Source organism: Spermophilus citellus (assembly GCF_964194105.1).
Source record: "Spermophilus citellus genome assembly, chromosome: 7".
In the NCBI taxonomy this organism is placed as follows: Eukaryota; Metazoa; Chordata; class Mammalia; order Rodentia; family Sciuridae; genus Spermophilus; species Spermophilus citellus.
In genome coordinates this window covers 118,637,025-118,659,856 of record NC_138188.1, presented here as the reverse complement: position 1 = coordinate 118,659,856, position 22,832 = coordinate 118,637,025, and the positions used below count along the sequence as shown (strand labels likewise).

General features: G+C 37.3%; 1 protein-coding gene across 9 annotated transcripts in view; it reads left to right on the top strand.

The window, feature by feature from the left end:
- The window catches only part of LPP (LIM domain containing preferred translocation partner in lipoma), a 654,410-nt gene that overhangs the window by 534,456 nt on the left and 97,122 nt on the right, over positions 1-22,832 (top strand). For all 9 annotated transcript variants that reach the window (XM_081302853.1, XM_081302852.1, XM_081302849.1 and 6 more), the window contains one exon: positions 14,969-15,138. In XM_081302853.1, coding sequence (XP_081158979.1) covers positions 14,969-15,138 — 170 coding nt within the window. The remainder of the gene's footprint in view (positions 1-14,968; positions 15,139-22,832) is intronic.

Sequence of the window (22,832 nt, the reverse complement as noted above, 5' to 3'; positions counted from 1 at the left end):
ACAAGAACAACCTACACATTTATTAAAATTGTTCTTATTTATTGCATGTAGATTATACCTCAATAAAGTTAGTTTTACTAAATAACAAAAAGTGTATTTTACCAATTGTTTTGAGGTATCACCACTGCATACTTGGGTGGGGGCTTTTAACCTCATGTTTGGTGTGCAAATTCTGGATCCTCTACACGTTTCAGTTGGGTTGCTTTAATTCTTTTTTTTTTTTTTTTTGAGTTGTAGTTGGACATAATATCTTTATTTATTTATTTATTTTTATGTAGTGCTGAGGATCGAACCCAGCACCTCATATGTGCCAGGCGAGCACTCTACCACTGAGCCACAGCCCCAGCCCCTCAGTTGGGTTTCTTTAAAGGAGAATAAGCTTAAAGACATTTCAGAAACAAAGTGAGAACAGAACACTTTGGAATTTTATGCTTTTTTGTGTCTGCTAATATTTTATAGTTTGCTTATATGTACCTCATTAAACAATTTACATTTTTTTTCCATAGGTGAAAAATCTTTATGGAACTCTTTCAAAGCATTCTGTTTAGAATTTATAACATCTTCACTCTTTTTTGTTTTGAGGTGTTGGGGCCTTAACGTGTTAGGTTCTCTGTTTTTAATTAATCTGTGTAATTAATGGTGAAATAGCAAGTTCAAATGGCATGAGCAGGTTTGGAATCAACTACAGCTGACTCTGTTATCAGGTGAGACAGAAGATGGGATCTGGGTGTTGACTGGTTGTGTCAACACACCCAAGAGGCATTTGGGATGAAATGGGGGCTGTGTTTCATGGTACATTGTGCCAGGGTTGGGTTGAGGAGGTGGACAGACATACTTGAGAGTAGCAGAAGAGTCAGGAAAAGCAGTCAGGCCATCAAACAGTCAAGCTCCAGTCGGTGTGTATTACAGATGAGCTGGAGAGTTGATCCAGGGACCCCATTGCTAAATGCAGAGCATATTAACTCTCAACTGCATCACTATGACCAGTCAGCCAACCTGCCCCTAGGTTTTCAGGAGGCATGCAATTCCACTTCTCCTTGTTTTCACTCTTGCCTTAACTTAGAGAGCTTTTCCCTTCCTGCTTCTCTACTTGGGTAAATGTTTTTGGTTTTCATGGTTTGATTCCACCATCTCTCTTCTAAAGTTTGACCTGATGAGCAGCCTTCCCCAACCCAAACCCATTTCTAGAAAGAATTCATTTTTTATATGACTCCAATGACATCTTTTGTATGACTCTGTCCATAGCCTTCTTTATGTTATATATAATTATATGTGTCCATGTGTTCAGGGGAGGCAGATGCCAGGTCTCACTCATCTTCATATCCTAGTTGAACTCACAGTGCCTGATGCATAGTAGGCATTTGATTTTTGTTTAGTATGAATATTGGCCCTCTTATTATCATGAGTCTTTTAAGACTGATAGGTACTCAATAAATGTTAAATTGAAGTAATTATGTTCAATCTTACTAGGAGTGACATGAGTTATTTCTCTAGTCATTTGTGAATTTGGGGCAATCCTGCAGTAGAGTTGCATTTAGGATGTGATTTCTGGGAGGGCAACAGGCACTTCCCTCTCACTGCCGTGTCTTCTTTGTTGGCACATAGTAGCTACTCAGTAAATATTTTATGAACACATATCTTTAGTGATTGTTCTGTCTTGTCAGGATTTTTTTTGAATAGAAAGGATATAAAACCAATCTCTAATATATGTTTTCAAATTTTCAAATCAGTAAATTTCTTTGAGTAGGTAAATTCCTCAGAAGTTATTCTGAGGGAACTAATAATATAGAGATGAGACTGGTGAAGGGGGTTTTCTGCTCTTCTCTACTCTTCTTCCTATTCCCTAACAATTTAGCAGGATTTTCAAAGTCCTTAGGGTGCATCGTAGCACACTGAAAAAAATCTACATATCTCCTTTGGTTCACACATTAATTTATGAAAGAGGGAACTAAGGCCCATGGAAGTAAAGTGACCTTCCCAAGGTTACCTAGAAAAAACATTACCTAGAAAATCTTCTAGCTCTTGTTCTATTGCTCTTGATATTGCCCTTCATGTTCCATTTTGCTCTAACCTATACGTAGGATCTTAAGCATTTCCATTTTTCTTTAGTAAAGATCTTCCCTTTTCTTTAAGATACACCATCACTCCCAGTTGTACCACCTGCACTGAGCTAAATTATTCCTCAGTGTTTACACCTTTCAAATATTTATAGGCCGTCATCATGACACTCCTTAGTCATCCTTCAGCCTTGTTATATGCACATAGATAGCTCCTTTCATCTTTCTGTACAAGTCAGTTTCTCCAATCCCTTAATCATTTGTACCATTCTCTCTCTCGTGCCTATAAGAGAACAGTTTGAGTATATTCCAGATGGCAAAAAAAAAATAACCCCAACATGTTGTAACCAGAGGGAGAAAAACATACTGAATAGATGAAAGGAACAATCTACAGGTTAATTAGTAGTATGGCCACAAATATGTGCACAGTTTTGTTTCAGAATAAAGCAAGCTGTATTTGTTGTAACTATCTCTTCTTTGAACTTAACAGAATGCTGATAATGCCAAGCTGTGTTTACAGTCCAAATCGCTGCTAAAGACCTTCAACTTTGCACTCCCCCTGTGTGATATCTTTTGCCTAAGAAAATCAAATAAAATCACATAGCAGGAGCTGATGCAAAAGCCCATTAATAGCTTCTCTGTTTTTGTGCACTTTCTGTAGGTTTACTTGGTTTCTGGGAGCTCCCTATAAGCCATAATAAGGGAGGGCCCATGACTTATCTCACTAGTTATCAGGCCCCAAGTGCCTGATAAACCCAATCATCTTGTAAAAATTATGTATGTTTATTGAATATGATTATCTAAATATGAAAACGACTTTAGTATAAGGGGAATTGCCCAGAAATTTTCCAGTGATATAAATAAAATATGTCCATTTCCATAAGTTCTATAGCCTTTCAACAAATTTGGGGTCTTGAAGAGCTGCCCAGAAATTCCCCTTGAATAGGTTCCCTTGACTCTTAGCCTGACTCTATATGTAGTCCATGTGTTTGTCTTATAAAAATCTATCTTATAATGAAGAACTGAATTCTGGTCTTTGGAAATACTCCTGATTCCAGGCATTCACTTTATGGAAGGGAGCTACAGAGGGAATGCATAGCCAGCCCAGGTGCATGGCTCCCTGGGCAATGTTCTGATTTTTTCAGAGTCTCATATGGTCCAGAAATTGTTCCTGTAGTCCCAGTCAAATTATTCCTTTGGCACTCCCTGTGCCTTTCCTCTGCCACTGTCTCTGATGATCTTTCAGGACTCTGCATAGAAAGGAGATTTCTTACTATATTCTATGGCAAAGCATCACTCTGTATCTCAAAATTATGGAGTTCATTAGAACGGAATTCATACTTTTCTCCTTAAAAACTCAGTGATACTGCTAATCTGGAGGTGGCAAAGAAGGGTAACTATTTTCTCTCTCTCACAAAGCAAGATTGTGAAGGGACTTATTCTCTGAATGAAAGAGGAGAAGGGGAAAAGTAGAAACCTCATGTTTTATTCAAATGTTAACAAAGAAAATTGAGACGTGTGTTTCCTTAAAATTGACACCATTTTTATCCCAAACATTCTGGTAAGTGATAGCAGATGACTCTGCAAGCTTCTGTAGAGGGAGAGGAATTTTTCCAGGAGCATAGTCCCGGTGGGAAGTATTACCTAAAAGTAATACACTAATCGCTTTCAATCTTGCATATTTTCACATACTGTGTGCACACATACGTATATTAATAACTGTTCCCTAGACGTCACTTCGGCACTCAGAAAGCTCAGTGTTGCTATGCAAGCGCTGGAAATGGAATAAGATGCAGACCGCAGTTTATCGAGGAGGACTCCACTGAGCTGCATAGTGGAATGGCCTGATATCCTAAGACTCCACACCCGTGGGTAGCCCTCTGAGCTCCGTTGTCCCACTTTGTGTGACATGGCATTCATCTACCAACTAAATAATGACACTGCCAGTATTTCTAAGACACTCATCTCCTCAAAGTCTGTCTACTCATATCAGCCCTGCATTCCACTTTGTAGATGTGGAATAGAAATTCCTTAGAATGTGGTCACTGTATGGTAGTTCCAGATATATACGTACATTTTGCTATATATTGCATGCGACTTATATTGATATTTATAACAAAACATGCATCTTAGAGGAATGTCTTATATTTTGTAGTAACATGTATATGTGTGTGTATTATTTATATAATTATATTCTTCCCAACAATACTTTGAAGTACCTAGGACTGAGATTACAATGCCCATTCCACATATGGCTCCAACAGATGAAATAGTTTATCCAAAGTCACAGATCATTTATATTGTGCAGATAGGACCAAAACCAAATTCTTTTGTCCACATATTTATCATTTATCCCACTTAAGTGATTTGTACTTATTTAAACAAATAAATAATCAAGTGAAAGTGGAACCTTCCCATCAAATGAGTATAATAACAACACCAAAGTGTAAAACAATTGTTTTTTTTGTTTTGTTTTGTTTTGTTTTGTTTTACCAGATATGGTCACACAGGGATTAGAGTCAGGTCTTTTTTGTCCAAGGTATTCCTCTGCAGAACCTATTACCTCACCTCTTTCTGTCATTCCTGAGATTTTCAGAATACAACAGATGTACAAATCCAGAACACAACAAAGGATTTCAGAGAGAAATAAGATGATTGTCCTAGTTCAGATGGTAATGGATTTAACCTTGTTCTGAAATCATGTAGGAGTCATCTTCTCAGACTTGACTATGTCCCACACAATACCTCCATTTACAATAAAATTTTACCATTATTTGGAGGAAGAAAATCCATATCCTCAGGCAACAGCACCTACTAGTGGAAAGAAACTAATATTTAAGGTAACACACCTGGAAGATAGTTTTATGCAGCTTGAAAGGTCTCTCTACTAAGCCCCCAAAATCCTGCATTCAGATGTTGTCTCTGCTGTTGGCTTCCTATTGGGTCTTAGTCAAGGCATAATCTCTCTCTTAGCCTTGGTTTTTGCATCTGTGAATAAGGAGGTGGGACTAGATCCTTTCTAAATTTTCTACACATTCTAAGATGATTTAAATTCTCTTCGCAGTGCATTATGAGCATTTTGGCACTAAATGCAGAAGGAAAGGCCCAAGAGAGACTAATTGGCTTCCCAAGGAAGTGGTGTCAATTGAGGCTATTTCCTATCTCTGGGTCCAGGACCACGTGTGCAAGTAATATGGTCTAGTTCAAAGATCACTCACCAGATCAGGCTTGAATTATAAGATCTGCTGCTATCTACTTCTCAAGTCTTACATAATGTTATTGTCTTATTTATTTATTAGTTATTGTAAGATTCAAATGAGAATATAAGAATTATGAAGTTCTATTTGAATGTTATGGATTACTCTCAATCTTTATATAGCTGAAAATAATGTTAGTTATAAATTGTATGTTCTCCTTTTTAGTCTATGTTGTAAATTTGTGTCCCCCATGGAGGCAAGTACTATAAGGTAGACTTCTTCAAGTAGTCATACATTGCCTTATTTTTTCCATGACACTGTTAAAGAATACCCAAGTCTGTGTAGTTTATAAAGAAAAGAAATTTATTTTCTTGCATTCCTTAAGCGTAGGGATTTTGAGAACAGGGCCTCAGCAGGGTTCTGATGTCTAGTGAAGGTGCTGTCTGCTTCCAGGAATGGCACCTTGTCACTGGATCCTCACATGGCAGATGGCAGAAAGGCAAGCTAGCATGTTGTAGCATGGAGCCTCTGTGTAAGGGATTGATCCATTCAGGAGGGAAAAGCCACTCACTTCTTCAAGGCCCTACCTCCTAATACCATTACATTGGATACCTGAACCTTAGAGAGGACACATTCCATCCATAGCACATTTCTTGTCTAAGACAGAAAGATAATATGATTATTAGAGGAAACTGCCAGTGAAATACTGACTCCTTTACATAAAAGGGTATGTATGCATGTGCATGTGTGTGTGTGTGTGTGTGTGTGTGTGTGTGCACAGTATTGCTGTTTTCCAAAGGATCAGTTTAGTTTCTGCATTCTTCTTTTATGACACAAGAAGATAAGAGGGACCCTTGAGAAAACCTAAAGCCCTTTTATAAAATGAGTCATATTCTTTCATCTGTAAACCATTTTCGTACAGTCCTTGAGACTGAGAAGTTATGTCTTCGTGTTGCCATGCTTATTACACATTATGTACATAGATTCCACCTCATTTTGAGCATATTCTTTTTTCTGACTTGTTTGAATAAAAATCTTTTATCATATATTGAACTCCTCACTGGTTCTATTGGCCATTAAATCTTTTTATCTTAGCAGTTTTTTCATTGCTAAAATGAAGATGAACATAATGCTTGCTTTTCTGTCTCCAAGGATCATTGAAGTGTCACATCAATGGATGAGTAAGAATGTATGTTTAAATGGTATAAGGAACTCTTGTTAACATCATGGCGAAGATCATGCTGCCACTGGGTGCTAAAAACAGTTACTTTAGAAAAACCACCCTGGTCACCTCATTGTTCGGTTTACTTTAAAATAACCAGAATAAATGTGGAGATTTTCTAACATAAGAGCTAAAAGTAAGTGGGCACATTTAACTTTCAAGTGGAACTGAGGGTAATACAAATTTCCATGAGACATACCATGGAGCAAATTCAAATCATAACTCAAAAATAATTGTTCCACAGCTGTTATAACTCTACTAGTAAGTACTGCTTTTTTCTTAAGGGTCATTCATGGAATAGATGTTAAACATAGAAGAGATTAAGTATTAAGAGTGGGACTATGAGAAGCCAGGATCAGGAGTGCACACCTATGATTCCAGTGAGTTGGGAAGCTAAGGCAGGAGGATAGCAAATTCTAGGCTGGCATCAGCAACTTAGTGAGGCCCTGTCTCAAAAAAAAATAAGAAGTGCTGAAGATGTAACTTAGTGGTACAGTGTCTCTGGGTTCAATCCCCAGTATGCACCCCCACCAAAAGAGTGGGAATATGAGAATGTGTGTGTGTGTGTGTGTGTGTGTGTGTGTGTGTGTGAATCAACTTGAAAAAAAAATCTTGCTTTGTCAAAAAGAGATATTAATGTTCCTATCAGGGATGTTCTAAGCTTTTTTCAAGCTTCCTGCCAGGCCAGATGTTTTTGGAATTTTGGATTTCTAAAGTTAATAAGCAGACCTTACAGGAAGTAGGCTCCAAAATCAACACTACCTAGGCCCTAATTACAGCTTCAGTAGTGACCTCTGAGGCCTTGGGCAAGATTCTAATCCCTCTATACCATCTTTTCTTCAACTATAATGAACTAATAATAGGACCTAGTCATAGGGTCTTAGAAGGATTATGTGAGGGAATACATTTAAATACTTAAACCAACACACAACAATAGCTGAGTAGATGTTGACTATCATTGTCACTGTAGGGTCCACAAATTTTGGTTGAATTGGAACTGGATTCCTACCACTGAATTTAACTAATAATAAATTGATAAATATAAATCTTACCTAATGGTCTCAAGAGACGTGGCTCCCTATATAACTGGCACATTGACTGTTGTGAAAGGGAGTAATCTAGGACAAGTATCTTTCTGGTCCTGTGTATTATGGGCTCTTAGTTTTTAAGATTTTCCTCTTCCTCCTATAGCTGGAAGGCAATATTGAGCTTCTACCAAGCACTTTGTACATATGAGCTTCACAGCTGGAGTTAAAGTATCTGTTTTCATCTCCTTTCTACAGAGACTTTAAAAGGTGACCACTATATTTGGCACAGAATGGAGACTCGGTCAATGCATTCATAGAGGGGTTGACAGGTAGTTGGATGGATGACTCAACATAGCATACAGCCTCCAGTCTAGAGAAAGAACCTACTCAGCTGCTTGATTTGGAGACAAGGAACTCCAGTCTTTTAAATTCAAGAAACTTGTTTAGGCTGCTCATGGTCAGTAGGCAGTAACAGCAAGTCTTATAGTTACGATTTCTCTCCACTGTGACATATCTGACTTTGTTTAAAAAGAGCACAACATAATATCCCAAACTGAAAAGCAGTATTTCTTTCTGCTTTGTTTATTGGTGGTGCCTGTGGTGTTTTTATTTTGTTTTGTTTCTGATTCTTTTCCTGAGAATGGAAGGTTCTCCAAAAGTTATGGTCATGACTACTGTGAGTGTGTGATTAGTTTAGTGAAGGTCAGGACCAGGGTCATTGGTGCCCAAATCTCTGCCTCTGTCAACCTAATATTAAGTTAGTTCTCTGTTAGGGCTTTTGGCACTAGCCACCACCACCTTCTGACACTGCAGGAAAGACTACTCCTTGTGGAACATACAAGCACAGAGTCCCCCGGTACAATAGTGGTTCTCTAATTCACTGCATGAGATTGACCCAAGAACCTCCAAAAATCATTATCTCAGGGTTTCAGCTAGGAACAATTAAATCAGTTTCTGGAGGCAGTGTGTGAGCATCAGTATTTTTTTCCAAAGCTTTCCTGATGGAAAGCCAGTATTTAAATAATCTTCACACTTAATACCATTGTGAAGGCCCTTCACAGATAGTGATGTTCACTAAAATCTCTGCGATTGGGGGCTTGAGGATGCTGAACTGATCCTTCTTCCTTCCCAGGGGGTGGAAATGGGCCCTGTTCCTAAGCAATGCTGATAACAGAGTTATGACTGAATAATAAAATGTGTTTATAGTAAAATATGCGCTGCTTAAGAAAATGGGCTTTAGAGGTCAGACCTGTATCCTATAATAGCCACACTGCATTCTTCCCTAGACCCTGGCCAGGTAACTTAGACTTGGTTTCTTATCTACCAGACAAGAATATTGGTAAATAAGCATTAATAGGACTGAGAGAGTATTAGCTTAGGGTAGAGTCTGGCCCAGAGAAAAACATAGCAACTTTCTGGGTTGTTTTGTTGTTGTTGTTGTTGTTGTTTTGTTTTCTTGTTTGCTTCTTCACAAAGTAGATATTTAAATCAAATAAAATGTGCTTGCTTTGGCCACCCTATGTGGGATTCCCCCTTTCAGTGTATGTCCTCACCTGAAAATCTAACCTAAGCAAATATAAGTCTATAAATGAATCATGTTGTGGTCAGATTTCATAATCACTTCCCTTATTCAGGAGATCGCTCAGCCTTCACTTCATTTCTTGTAGTTTCTCACCCAGGCCTTTACCACCCATTCCAGAACTTCTCTTCCCAACAGCTTCTTGGGTTTGGTTTTCATGTGCATGTGTGGAGTTTGTTTGTTTGTATGTTTGACCTTAGCTTAGTATCTTTTTCTGAATTAAAGTGTTTTATAACCTGTCTCTAAAAGTCTCTTATCTACCACTAGTCCTAGGACTATAGCAGTCTTATAGTCTTTGCTCCTTCTCTCTCTGTCTCCTCAGTGTGTGTGTGTGTGTGTGTGTGTGTTTGTGTGTGTGTGTGTGTGTGAGAGAGAGAGAGAGAGAGAGAGAGAGAGAGAGAGAGAGAGAGAGAAAGGAGGGGAACAGCCATTCACAGCCTCCTCTTTCCTCCTCTCCATGTATGAGTTGAATCTGTATGTATCTCTGAGAGGACCATCTAAGCAGTAACTTAATGAAGTGGATGTGTCCTAAAGTGTAACTTTTAAGAAATGATCAGGACTTCAGCATCCACAGATCCAAATGGCACTTACCATGGGAGTCTGGATATTGCTACATTATTTAAAGACAGAGTCCAAGAAAATGGTAAAAACTCAGTTTACTCTATGATACAATATGTGATATCCTACGTTAAATGACTATCAGTGGACATTCTTTGTGGAGTCTGTGTTGTTTAAAGTCATGCAGTACTGATTGATCATATTGATAAATCTATTGAAAACACATAAGAAGCATGTTCTGTAGGAATGTTCTAATTAATACAAAGGAGATACTTTCTCTGACTAAATGCTAGCAAAATATCTTAAAAGAAAATTTAGCTCATTCTGTTCATGTATTTTGGGTGGATGGAGACCCATTGAAAAGTTTAAGCTAACACATAACAACAGTATTAAGGGGTTTACTCTTGTTGGAAAAAAAACCTGTATATATTATAATGCCATAGAAACTTCCATTTTTTCAACTTATGGTTGAACAGTCTGTTTTGCATGCAGAAGAAACCTGTTTGGGCAATCTTGTCAATATTTATTCTGACAAGTAGTATAGAAATAGGTACCCCTTAGACCAGTGGCTCAATTTGGCCAAACATTAGAATCATTTGAAATGCTTATACCATTTTCACTCCTGAACCATCTTAGACCTGGGAAATCAGAATCTCTGGACCCAGGACACTGGATTTAGTAATTTTTTAAAGGTTTTCCAGATGATTGCAATATACAAACAAGGTTTAGGATCCATGTCCTAGAACATAGGCAGTTTAATTATTGCATTCATTAATGTTACAGGGACCCATGAAATAAAAACTTAGGTGATTAGAAAATGCCATCATATTAAACCCTCAGAGAATGTCATATGGGACTGTCACATAAAGAATGCAAATTTGTTCTAATGTCTTCTCATATCATCAGTGGAAGATAATTTCTGAATCAGCTTAATTGAGGCTGCGCTCCAAGAAGATAACTCCTCGGCCATAAGTACAGTTAATTGGAGCCCATCTTATTTCTAGGAATACTTTTCCATCTTTTCAAACTACCTTTATATAGTCTTGTTGATTAAAATTTTTATAAAGGACTTTTTTTCAGAATGAATTAAAGAATATGGTTACTGAGAAAATAGATATATCATATACATTGGCATATAGAGCTTCAATTCATTATAATATTTAGAGGTAGAGTATTAGTTTTCCTTATAACCAAATTTTCTATAAGTCTAATAGCAAGGAGAATATGAAAACAAAAGTGACCAGGCTTGATATTGGCATAAATTTACTACTTTATTTTAATGTTGAATTATGGGCACATTTGGAAGTATCTCATCCCCATATCATGGCACCAATTCTAAAAATGGATACTTTGATCCCATCTCAAAAGAAGCACGTGGTGATCATTGGGAAAACATTTTTAAATAAAAACGTTTATTTGCACAAGTGAAGAAAGTGAATGAAAACTACAAAAAAAAATGAAAATAATACCGAAAACTCATATTCCCCTACTCTAGCTCCCTTGCTCAATCTGATGATTTTCCTAGAATGTTATTCTCCACTTGCCTAAAAATGACTTGTTTGAATTCAATCTTACCCCCCGTATTCAGCTCACTTATTAAAACTTTCATAAAGCTTTTCCATTTGTAACAGAAAGTAAACCACAGACATCAGAACAAGGAGGAAGTCACTGCAATGGTCCATGAAAAAAAAAAAACCTGATTATATAGTAGGCACAGTGATAGAAAGTAGGTGCTAAAGAGACAGTGATGGCTTGTTACAGAATGGTAGAGAGGAAAAGAGGGGTAGGAAGAATCCCTGGCTGGCACCCCAGACCAGACCATAAAAGCCATACACACACCTGCGCGCGCGCGCACGCGCGCGCGCACACACACACACACACACACACACACACACACTTTCAGTGTGCATGGCTTGTGGGACTTTATTCATGAACAGAATTTTCAGGCTATCTGTCCTCTACCATTGGTTCTTTTGATTTGTTGTACTACATGTTCACAGGAAGCTCCCCACAGAAGGCTGGAGTCTGAGTTGTAGCCTCTTACTGTCTCCTAATCAACTGTGTTTCTTTCATGTTCTGATGCCTTGAAGTTTGGTACCATTTCTCTGCTTTTCCTTGTTTAAAAGTGCAAAGGTACTTGTCTAAGGTGGGCATTTAAGTCATGGTGTGCTTTTAATAATGTGTAGTGTAAGTCCCTCTAGAGGCAAGAATACATTTTGCTTGAGTGTCTTTTCATTCTGAATGCTTCTCTGAAAGGCATAGTTTGTAAATTCTTGTTAATGTGAAAAGGGAACGTTTTGGGCACTTTCTCTGTGTTGCTGATGTGTAGAGCTATTTTTAATTTTTGTTCTTCACTCTTTTTTTCTGTGCTTGTGAATTTTGAGGTGCCAGACTGACTGCCCTCTAGGCTAGTGTCCCCAATTTATCCCCAAAATAGGAAAAATATGAGAGGCAGAAAAATCCAGAGTCATGTCTGGGTTCAGCATATTACCCTGACCCACTCTGGAAAAATATTCAACATACCCTAAAGGAAAAGTTTTTTGTTGTTGTTCTTTTTCTTTTCTTTTCTTTTCTTTTTTCTTTTTTTTTTTTAATGAAATAGTCCATCTGCTCACAGAGCTGAGAAGACTAAAGCCTCTTTTGCTATCACTGCAGCAATTTTGCCTCTTGTAAACCAACACTCAGGATCTCTTTGGAAATTCTAGAATATTTTTTTCTCTTTCATTTCCACCTGTCAAAATTCCATCCTTTAAGATTGAATTCAAATGCTTGTTGTTACTGAGCCCTCTCAATGTGATTTTCCTTCCATATTTTCATAATACTTTCTTCTACAACATACATCCAACAGGCATATTTTGTCATGTGCATGTTGGATGTAGGTAAGTCTCAAAGTGACTATAAAAGGTGCTGACAGCACCAATTCCATTTCTGCATGTCACACAGAATCTGACTGTGGTCCTGGACAAAGAGTAGACATTTGATGTCTGTTGAATTTATGGAAAATTTCAAAGCTTACCTGTTCAGCTGGACCTTTCCTTCTAAATCGGAGATTGACACTGACCACCCAGTCCTCATGGATAGCTATCAAACTCTCTACAAATCATGCAGGTGGAAGCTCTTGGATTCCAGGTATTATACTTTAGAAATTTATAGTCTAGACTGAAACTGCCAGCTTTAACAGCTTAGCAGACCGCTATGACCAAAAGTCATTACTAATCCACCCAAACTGTTATTACAAAGTGTGGTCCACAAGATCCCTGGTGGTCCCTGATATCTTATTACATGATCCTTTTACTTTTATAAAGGGAAATAATAAGGTAGAAAAATAATTTTACCAACCAGCATTTAACAAATGTGTAATACAACATTTGAGTTTTCATAGGAATCCAATGTTTTTAATAGTCATATGGATTGGTCATCCCACTGGCACTTAAAAGTACCCAGTATGTTTTCTGGAAAGAAATGTTGTCAGTTGGTGGCATGAAGCTCTTAGAATTTCAGTCTCATTTGCAAACATAGCATGCTTAACTTTTAGTAAACCAATTAAGTTTTTGGTTTTTCTGTTTTCACAATAACCATGAAGGTAGTGACACATAAAATAATGTGATTTTCTTACTGTTAACAGGGAATGTAGAAAAATTTAAAGATATCTTTCTAAGTTACACCTTATAATAAAAACAGGTACAAGTTAATTCTTAGAGGTTTGTAAAACCATCCACAATGATTATTACAAAATTTTTATCAAATGTCAGGAATATAATATTGAGACTTCATAAAAATATCAACTGTAGTAGAGATAGCTCAGATTCTAAGAGCTTAACTCTTGCCAGCATTTGATAGTTCTTATTGCTTAGATAGTTTGAGCTTTATTTCAGAGACATTCTGATCCTACAACAGAATATAAAGAAATGCTTTCTAGGGCCAAATACAACCAGAGAGAACTAGAAATATATTTACTTCTTTTCTCCCAAGTTGAAACATTTAGCTCTCCCACTTTTGAGTGTGAAATGATTGTCAATCCAAAATGATGTAGTGTTGAGAGCAGTTTTCTCTGACAAATCTCCCCATAATGCTCCATAGTGTTGGATCTGTGTTAAACTTGGTGCACAGAACTGGGAGGGGGCAATTTACCAGAGCGGTGAAGAGCATAGGCACTAAAGCTAGACTGCTTGGACTTGATGTTAAACATTCTCCATGCCTTAGTTTTCTAAGGTTTGGAGAAAAATAACAGTATCTACACATGGATTGTGAATATGAGTTAATACATAGATGCCCCAAGAAGAAATGTCTGGCATGAGAAGCACTAGGTTTGCTACAAGTTATGTTGAAAAGACTGAAAATTCTTGCTGACATTCCCAGTGTTCTCAGTACCTGTTAGGATTGTTTTTAATTTAGTAAAGACAAAGAATAAAGATGCATACTAGATGCAGACCCAACCTCTTGCTCCAAATTCCCATGACAAAGCCAGATAGAGATGAACATACAACCAGCACAGTGCCTCTTGCTGACAAAATTATGTTTCAAAATTATATTTTGTTGTTATTATTTAAAACTTAAACCTAACTCTGTGTCCATATATGGACCAGATGCCCCTTTAATCAATTTAAGAATGCAGTAGCTTTGCAGACCACTGGATGGACAATGACAACCATGGCCACAAGGGACTCAAAACCCCACAGTATGTGGAACCACTGCAGAGTTAGGGATATGCAAACTAAGAGCAGACACTGAGGCCATGCTCAGTGAATTGTACGTGTTTACGTGGTCAGGTCCAATAGATGAGACTAGAAGACGTAGAGCTAGAACAACTGGGTAGCAGTATCTGATTCAGTGTGAAAGAGAACTTTTTTGCAGTTAGAGTAGTGTGCCCATCACTGGGGGCTGACTGCAGAGGCTTGACAACCAGTGATTTTGTGAAAAGAATTGAAGTTTAAGTGTGGATCTAGATCTCTCCCATTCCACCAGTATATACAGACTCTCCAAGGAGAAGCTTTCCTGGACTGTTTTGTAGATTGTGCCTTTCAGTCCAAACATCCTGACTCATATCCCTCTTATATCTGAAAGTGTGAATGGAGTCAGATGATGGACTCAAAATCAGAGACCTGAGTTCTAGTCCATCACTTTCTCTGGGACCTTTGGTCAATTTTGTTCAATTAACTCGTGTAAAATCCACATCCATTCAAAGGATGGAAGTGACTTTACTGGTGGTGGTGGTGATTCTTTTGCTGCTGCTGACAATACAAATCTGCTGTCTCCTGGACAATGACTTCTTCAGAAGGATCAAAGCATTTCTTTGTCCTTAACAATTCTTCCCCTTTTTCTTTCAGGCCGCTGTGCTCGCTGTGGGGAAAATGTAGTTGGGGAAGGTACAGGATGCACTGCCATGGATCAGGTCTTCCATGTGGATTGCTTCACCTGCATCATCTGCAACAACAAGCTCCGAGGGCAGCCCTTCTATGCCGTTGAAAAGAAAGCATACTGTGAGCCCTGCTACATTGTAAGTGCTTTATTTTTGCTCTTCAGGTGCTTTGGCCTGATGCCAATCACTCCAGACAGAATGTAGCCATCTAAGCTTTATTTCTCACCCAGTGTTATAATGTGTGTGTGTGTTTGTATGTGTGTGTATATATATATGTGTGTAAATAGGCATATTGTAGATTTCCCTCTGTATTCCCCATTCATATGAAGTCAGAAATGTGCATTGGGGTGGGTCTGTTTTTCATTTAGTGATTCAGCTGAGAAGTTCACCAACTTATGGATTTTAGGCATGTATATCCAAACTAGCAGGTATCCTCCTCAAAGCATCAGAAGGCTTCCCAGTAGCAGAGTCTACCTCTTGCTAGTAAATCTCACCCTGTGTTTGAAAGCCAGTATTTCTAGGGAATCTTTGCAGACTTCTGGACTTGTCAGGCTCTTCTAAACTTCTGGACTACTTTTCTACCCAGAATGTTTCTTACCAGCCTTATCCAGCAGATTTTCAATGATGCAGAGAAACCCTGAATTATAGAGCACCTTAAAGAGAAATGAATAGTAATACCGACTGAGCTAATAATTGTTTTCTTTTTTAAAAGAAAAAAACCCTGTATTTTAATAACATAGCTGAGAGACTGAAAAATAGTCATATTATCTTAGATTTTTTCCAAGGCCACTTAATCTATTATGTTATTCTCTAATAGAACAATTGGATGACTAAATACAAACTTTAAAAAAAATTTAAGTACCTTATTTTGCTATCTTTCTGCATGATTTTGATCTGCCTGTCTAACATGTGTTTGTGAATAAAAGTATTACTTTTTTTGCAACTCACAAAAGAGTAATGATTTGGTCCTTCATGCTGAGGTATTGCAGCATCAAAAAAGCCTTGGTGCGAGGTGTTGGGAGTCACAGCTTTGCAAAATTTCCAAAATTCAAGGTTTATTGGAGTTTGTGGCCTGGATGGGATTTTGCCATAACCTGGTAACTTTAATTCACTGTAATGCTGGTGTTTGTAGCACAGTTCCAAAAGTTCAAGATTAAGACTATGAAGGATTACATATTATTTTGCATCTGTTAGGCTCAATTTTATTTCATTTTTCTCCCAGAGGCAATTTAAATACATGTAGCATCATTAAAAAGCCATACATTTTTAGAGGTGAAAAAAAAATCTTCAGACCATTTGCCTAATTTATCTCTTTAGAAGTGAGAACACAGAAACAGAGAGAGGGAGAGTAACTTCTTATGTTCTGTCATAGTGTCAGAGCCAGGGCTATATTCAGTTATCCACAGCCTCATATCTTGTGCAAATACCACATGGTTTTAGTTTGTCCAAAACATAAAGATGGACACAGTAATGTCCTGTTGATCTGGAAAGAGCGATGACATCTAAAAGAAAGTCTGGCAAATGAAAGCTTACCACTAATGGACATTCAAATATTTCAGATATCACCTTTTGGGATCTTCATTGAAAAGAGAAAAGCATTGCATAGTTCCCAGCCTTTTCATGTGGACTACATGAGCTATCATTGACAATAACTTAGAACCACCACTATGAAATTATTGGTTGCTACAAGAGCTTTGACAGTGATGTCAGCAGAGCCTGCAGAGGGACCCCAGTCCCATTTGTTCCTAATCTAAGAAATTACAAATGGTTGTGTGTGGTTTTTTGTTTGGTTTGTTTTGTTTTTATAGCTTTTCTGCTTCATCCTTTTTTTGACCACATTGTTGACTCTTGGCCACTTTAATGACTTTCTTGTGACAGCCCTCTTCACCCATTCTTTTCATCCTTCATAAACCAAAACTTCTTAAATACATTATCAGGAAACAACGTAACAGTACTAGGAGCTCGTGAGTTTGAATTCAGTTCCATCACTTAATACTTTGTCTCCCTGTGTAAATTACTTCATCTTCCTAAGGCTTCAATTTGCTCAGTATTTCCCCCAAAGACTACAGAAGATGAAATGAAGCAATGTTAGTAAAGCACCCTTTGCCTTCTCCAGAAACAGTAGTGTAATACATGGTATTCCAAGATTAATTTTACCAAGATGTTTGATCCTCATCACTGTTTCTGAACCTGAGAACCTTACCTATGCAGTGAGATTCACCAGGAAGTTGTTTTAGCTCTCAGACATAACACTTCTTCCCACTTTTTAATGCTTTGCTTTCTTTCCTGAGTGTGTAATAAGACCGAAGAAAGGCCAATATGACAAAATGAGGAGAGTTTCTACAGTTTGTGGGCTCAGGTTTTAACCTCTCTTCAAGGTATAGGGTCTTCAGCATACTACCCCCTCTGCTTTGGTTGTATGTTAATGTACTATGCTTATAGCAAGGAAAACTGTCTGGGAGATATTTAATCACAGACATGGAAGAACTGGGTAAATTCAAATAATGGAAATCCTTACCATCTTTTTAATATCCTCCTTCATAAGAACATTTAATCAAGTTTTTTTTTTAAATGAAATCTATACATAGTGACTCTAAAATGTAATTTAATTTTTACCAGAATTCAGTTAAGCTTTACCCAGGGATCTTTGTTCAGCATTGATTGTGGAGTTCAACACAGCTCTCACACCCTCAGATGGGTATACTAGCACTTTAATTTCTTCTAAATTTGCATAAGTCCAATAAGCTGCACACTAGAACTAAAAAGATGTTGGGGAAACAGAAAGAATTAAACAGAACAATATTTTTTTAAGGACAATCCTAGACATGTGTGTTTTAAAGAACCAAAGGCCTTAGAACAAGAAGAACTTTCTGTGTGACCCAGCAAAATTGCCTCTTTTACAACTGCAGGAAACCAGTAGTTAAAAGACATTCTTTATGAAGCAGAGAAAACCCAGTCCCTGGATTTCAGTCAGGATCCCTTTCTTTTGTTTATTTTTTTCAATGATGGAATACGTATATTATTTACATTAGGTTAACAAATAGGAAATAGAAAATCAAATATGTGTAGGGAATTACAATGCCATATTCAGTAGCTTTAGTGAATTATTTCTGTGTAATGACCACCCACCCACCCATGTGTGACACTGAATCCAGGAATGAGACCCATCTACTATAAACTAAATTTATTTCTGCCAAAATTGGTTATTGATAAAGATCAATATAACTAATATCATATAAATATAACTAAACCTCTCCAATAGGGAATAGGATACATTTAATAAGTGGACTCATTACTGCGGATGGTCCTATAAACTGGAAAAAAACTGGATTAAATCTAAGATCATAGTTAAATGAAACATTTAAATTATTTTAAGGTAAAATGCACAAGTAATGTCTTTAGATTTGGTTTATTAATTGCAGATATGTTTCTAAGGTCTCTTGAATTCTTCATCCTTGTGCACAAATAGCTGTACTTAAATAAATTTTACTCAATATGGCATTGTAATTCCCTACACACATTTGATTTTCTATTCCCTATGTGTTAACCTAATATAAATATATACATAGCTTTTTATTGGTAATCATCTTCATTTTTAGCTTTTTATCTCTTTAGGTTTATATAATGTTTACATGCTATATTTTAAAACCATTTCTCACTCAAAAGATATTAGGTATTTTCCAATCTTTTAGCATTGTAAATAATAGGCTTACAGGAAACAGAGTAAAATTTTTATATTTTTTAAATTACTTCCATAGATTAATTTTAAATTTATCTTACCAATCAAGAGCAGAGCAATTCAGAAGATTTTGCTTTACTTTGCTACATTTCTTTAGAAAGATTTTTCCAGTTTATAGGACCATCAGCAGTAATGAGACCCTCTCCAATAGGGAATAGGATACTTATAATATATCCTATTCCCTATTGGAGAGGTTTAGTTATATTTATTTTGAACCAATTTAAAAAGTGCATTATGTCACAGTTATTTAATTTACATTCTTATAATTATTGTCAAAATTGATGAGATGTTTTTCGAGTTTGGTGTCACTGAGATACCTTTCTTCTTTGATATCTTTTTAAAAGCTTAGTTTTAAGCATTCATAAAGTTTTGAAAAAATTAACAATTTAAAATTAAGCACTCAAACTTCCTTGGGAAGTAAAGTGTTATAAATAGCATCTACTTAAGTAATGGTGACTCTCTTGGTATGACCTTGGGTAAATCATTCATCTTCTGAGTATTCGTACTCACATTTATTAAAGGAAGGTTTTAATTTCTTTTCTATCCTCAAAGAGAGGGAGAGAACAAGTATGATATTTTGTATGTCATTAAACCATTTACCAATATGAGGACCTAATCTGATTAATAATATGACTATCATCACCTTTTGCCCTTAGTATTATGCGATCCAATTTAGAAACCCTTTTTAAGTTTGGAGAAGTATCCTGGCTGTAGTTACGATAGAAATCCCAAAATAAATTGATGTAGTAGGAGGAACATGAGAACAAGTAAGAGAAGAAGAGCTTCATGCTTTGCTTACGTCGATTTCTATACTGCCATCAGTGAGGTGGTAGTCATGTCTCCCCCCTTGTATGTCCTCTGCTCTCCCTGAGACCAGCTTACTCATGAGCAGAGATTTAGCACAATCAGTGTCGTTTTCCTCTTAGCACTGACAGGGAGCCTTGGCCTTTGCAGGGAAATGGATGGCACTAGAGCAGATTATGCTTAGTGAAGCTAGCCAATCCCTAAAAAACAAATACCAAATGTCTTCTTTGATATAATGAGAGCAACTATGAACAGAGCAGGGAGGAAGAGCAGGAGGAAAAGATTAATATTAAACAGAGACATGAGGCGGGAGGGAAAGGGAGAGAAAAGGGAAATTGCATGGAAATGAAGGGAGACCCTCATTGCTATACAAAATTACATATAAGAGGTTGTGAGGGGAATGGGAAAATAAACAAGGAGAGAAATGAATTACAGTAGATGGGGTAGAGAGGGAAGATGTGAGCGAAGGGGAGGGGGGATAGTAGGGGATAGGAAAGGTAGCAGAATACAACAATTACTAATAGGGCATTATGTAAAATTGTGGATGTGTAACCGACGTGATTCTGCAATCTGCATTTGGGGTAAAATTGGGAGTTCATAACCCACTTCAATCTAATGTATGAAATATGATATGTCAAGAGCTTTGTAATGTTGTGAACAACCAATAAAAAAATGTAAAGAAAAAAAAACAAAGCACATAAAAAGTTTTCACCATAGTGTTTACCAAATGGCAGCCGAGGAGTCTCCCCTAAACCAGGGCTCCTACACAGAGTGGTTGGAGTCCAACTCCTGACACTGAAGGTAGAAGTTGTTAAGACATTTTTATTAGAGCTGAAATCCTAGTGACTAACGGGCCTCTGGAAACAGGAGGCCAGCTCCAAAGGAGACTAAGCTCTGAGGTACATGAACTTGGCACATTAGTGGCCAGCCCACCAGCAGACTTTTACTCTCTTGTGTCACTAAATGGCTGCAGTTAAAACAGTCTAACTTTTCAACCTCCAGTAAAAGGTTGGGTTTTGTATCTCTGCAGGAAAGCTGTCCTTTATAAATTCAAGTTCTCCTAATAAAATGTTTTAAAAGCACTTGTAGCCAGTGCCTTATATGGGTGTTGGAACAGGAACTGGGAGTTTGGACTAAATCTTTTAAATCCACATGAACTTCCCTTCTCTTTTCTTAACTGCTTGCCTTTGGTCTCTCATCTCTAAGATGAGATGTGTTTTTCTCTGTCTTGTCATCTCTCTCACACTACACACACATCAATACACAAACCACACACTGCACACACACACACCACACATCACACACACACACACACCACATGCATACCACATATCACACATCACACACTACACACTATATACACACCACATGTGCACCACATACATCACACACATCACTCGCTTTACACATACTACATGTGCACCACATATATCACACACACCACTCACTTTACACATACCACACACACATGCCTCTCACACAGCACACACATTACACATACCTCACACACACACTATATACACACCACATGCATGCCACACACCACAAATATGCATAGAACATATAACATGCATGCATCATACACAGCACACACATATGCATACACACCACATATCACACACACTTTCTTCTTGATATTTTATCCTCATCTCACCATTACTCTCCCAGGAAGAAGGAAAATGGCTCAAAAAAGAAAAAAAAAAGTCAAAACCCTCCTTTGCAGGGTGTAACCACACTAACTTCTGAAACATCATCTCTCCCATTCATTAGAATCTAGCATTTTACAGTGCTTACTCCTGAGCATCTTTTATTACACGTTATCGTAGATATTAGAGCCATGTAAATAGATGAGGGGAGATTGTTTGTCTCATTTTACAAATGCACCTTTGATGGTTTTATAGTAAAAGACAAAATGAAGACTAGGAAGAGTGCTTCCGGCTTACTCTTTATTGCCTGGTCATGCTCCCAGCCTGCAGCTAATGTTCAACTTCCTGAATACATGAAGATCCTGCCATCCCCCCTCCCAACACACACACACACACACATCTACAGTCAGCTCTCATCAGCACCTACCGTTTCCAGGATTTTAACTGATAATCACTTGCATCATGCCTTCCAGTATTGCAGAATGGCAGGTGAAAAACGGTCTTTGTTAGTGTTTACAGATTACTATTCCTGAAACACCTCAAATTATGAAGCAAAAACTGCCTTTAGAGATAAAAATAATAACAACAATGAACATTTGTTCAAAGCTTTAACTTTTACAAAGCACTTTGTAAAAACATACGTTGTTTTAGTCAGTTCTTTTGCTTCTGTGATTAAAAGACCTGACAAGAACAATTATAGAGGAGGAAGAGTTTATTTGGATGCTCAGGGTTTCAGTGGTCTCAGTCTACAGACAGCAGGCTCCATTCCTCAGGGCTCAGGGTGAGGCCACATATCATTGCAGAAGAGTATGGTAGAGGAAAGCAGCTCAAGATATCACACCAGGAAACAGAGAGACTCCACTCAAAATATATCCCCCTGAGGCATGCCCCCAATGATCCACCTCCTCCAGCCACACTCTACCTGCCTTCAGTTACCACTCAGTTATGTTTATCAGGGAATTAGTCCTATGATTGAGTTAAGTCTATCATAACCCAATCATTTAACCTCTAAGTAGTCTCCTCCTCACACAGGAGCTTTTGGGGATACCACATATCTAAACCACAACAGTTATTCCCAAGTGACCCTAAAAAGTAGTTACAATTATTTTTGCTTTCATTTCCCATGTCAAGAAACGAAGTCTCAAAAAAATCTCAGTTTGTGCAATTCCAGAGAGCATCTGTATCAGATCGAGGACTTGACCCTGGCCTGCCTTGATTTCCAAGTCCAGCCCATTCTATTTGCCTAATAAAAATCACTGGAAATATCATTTGTTGTTGCTAAGTTTCCTTTTTACTGATTATTTCCTCATAATTTCTTTAAAAGATTAATCCAAAATTTGAATTTTAGTGATGTACCTTCACCTTCATTTTAGAGAAAGTTTTAAAATCACAATGAATTTTTGTGGTAGTAATTATTTAAAAGAAATGTTTTAGTATTATATGCTCATTAGAAAATAGAAGAAAAAAGGAATGTTATCTTTTCATCTGAATAGTTCACTGCGTATTCCTTTTCTATTTTTATATACCTGTATGTATGAAGCTAGAGATATAGTATATATAGATACAGGTAGATATAGATACAGATGCAGATACAGATATATCTCTACATGTTTATTTTCACATTCTATGAATCATACCACACA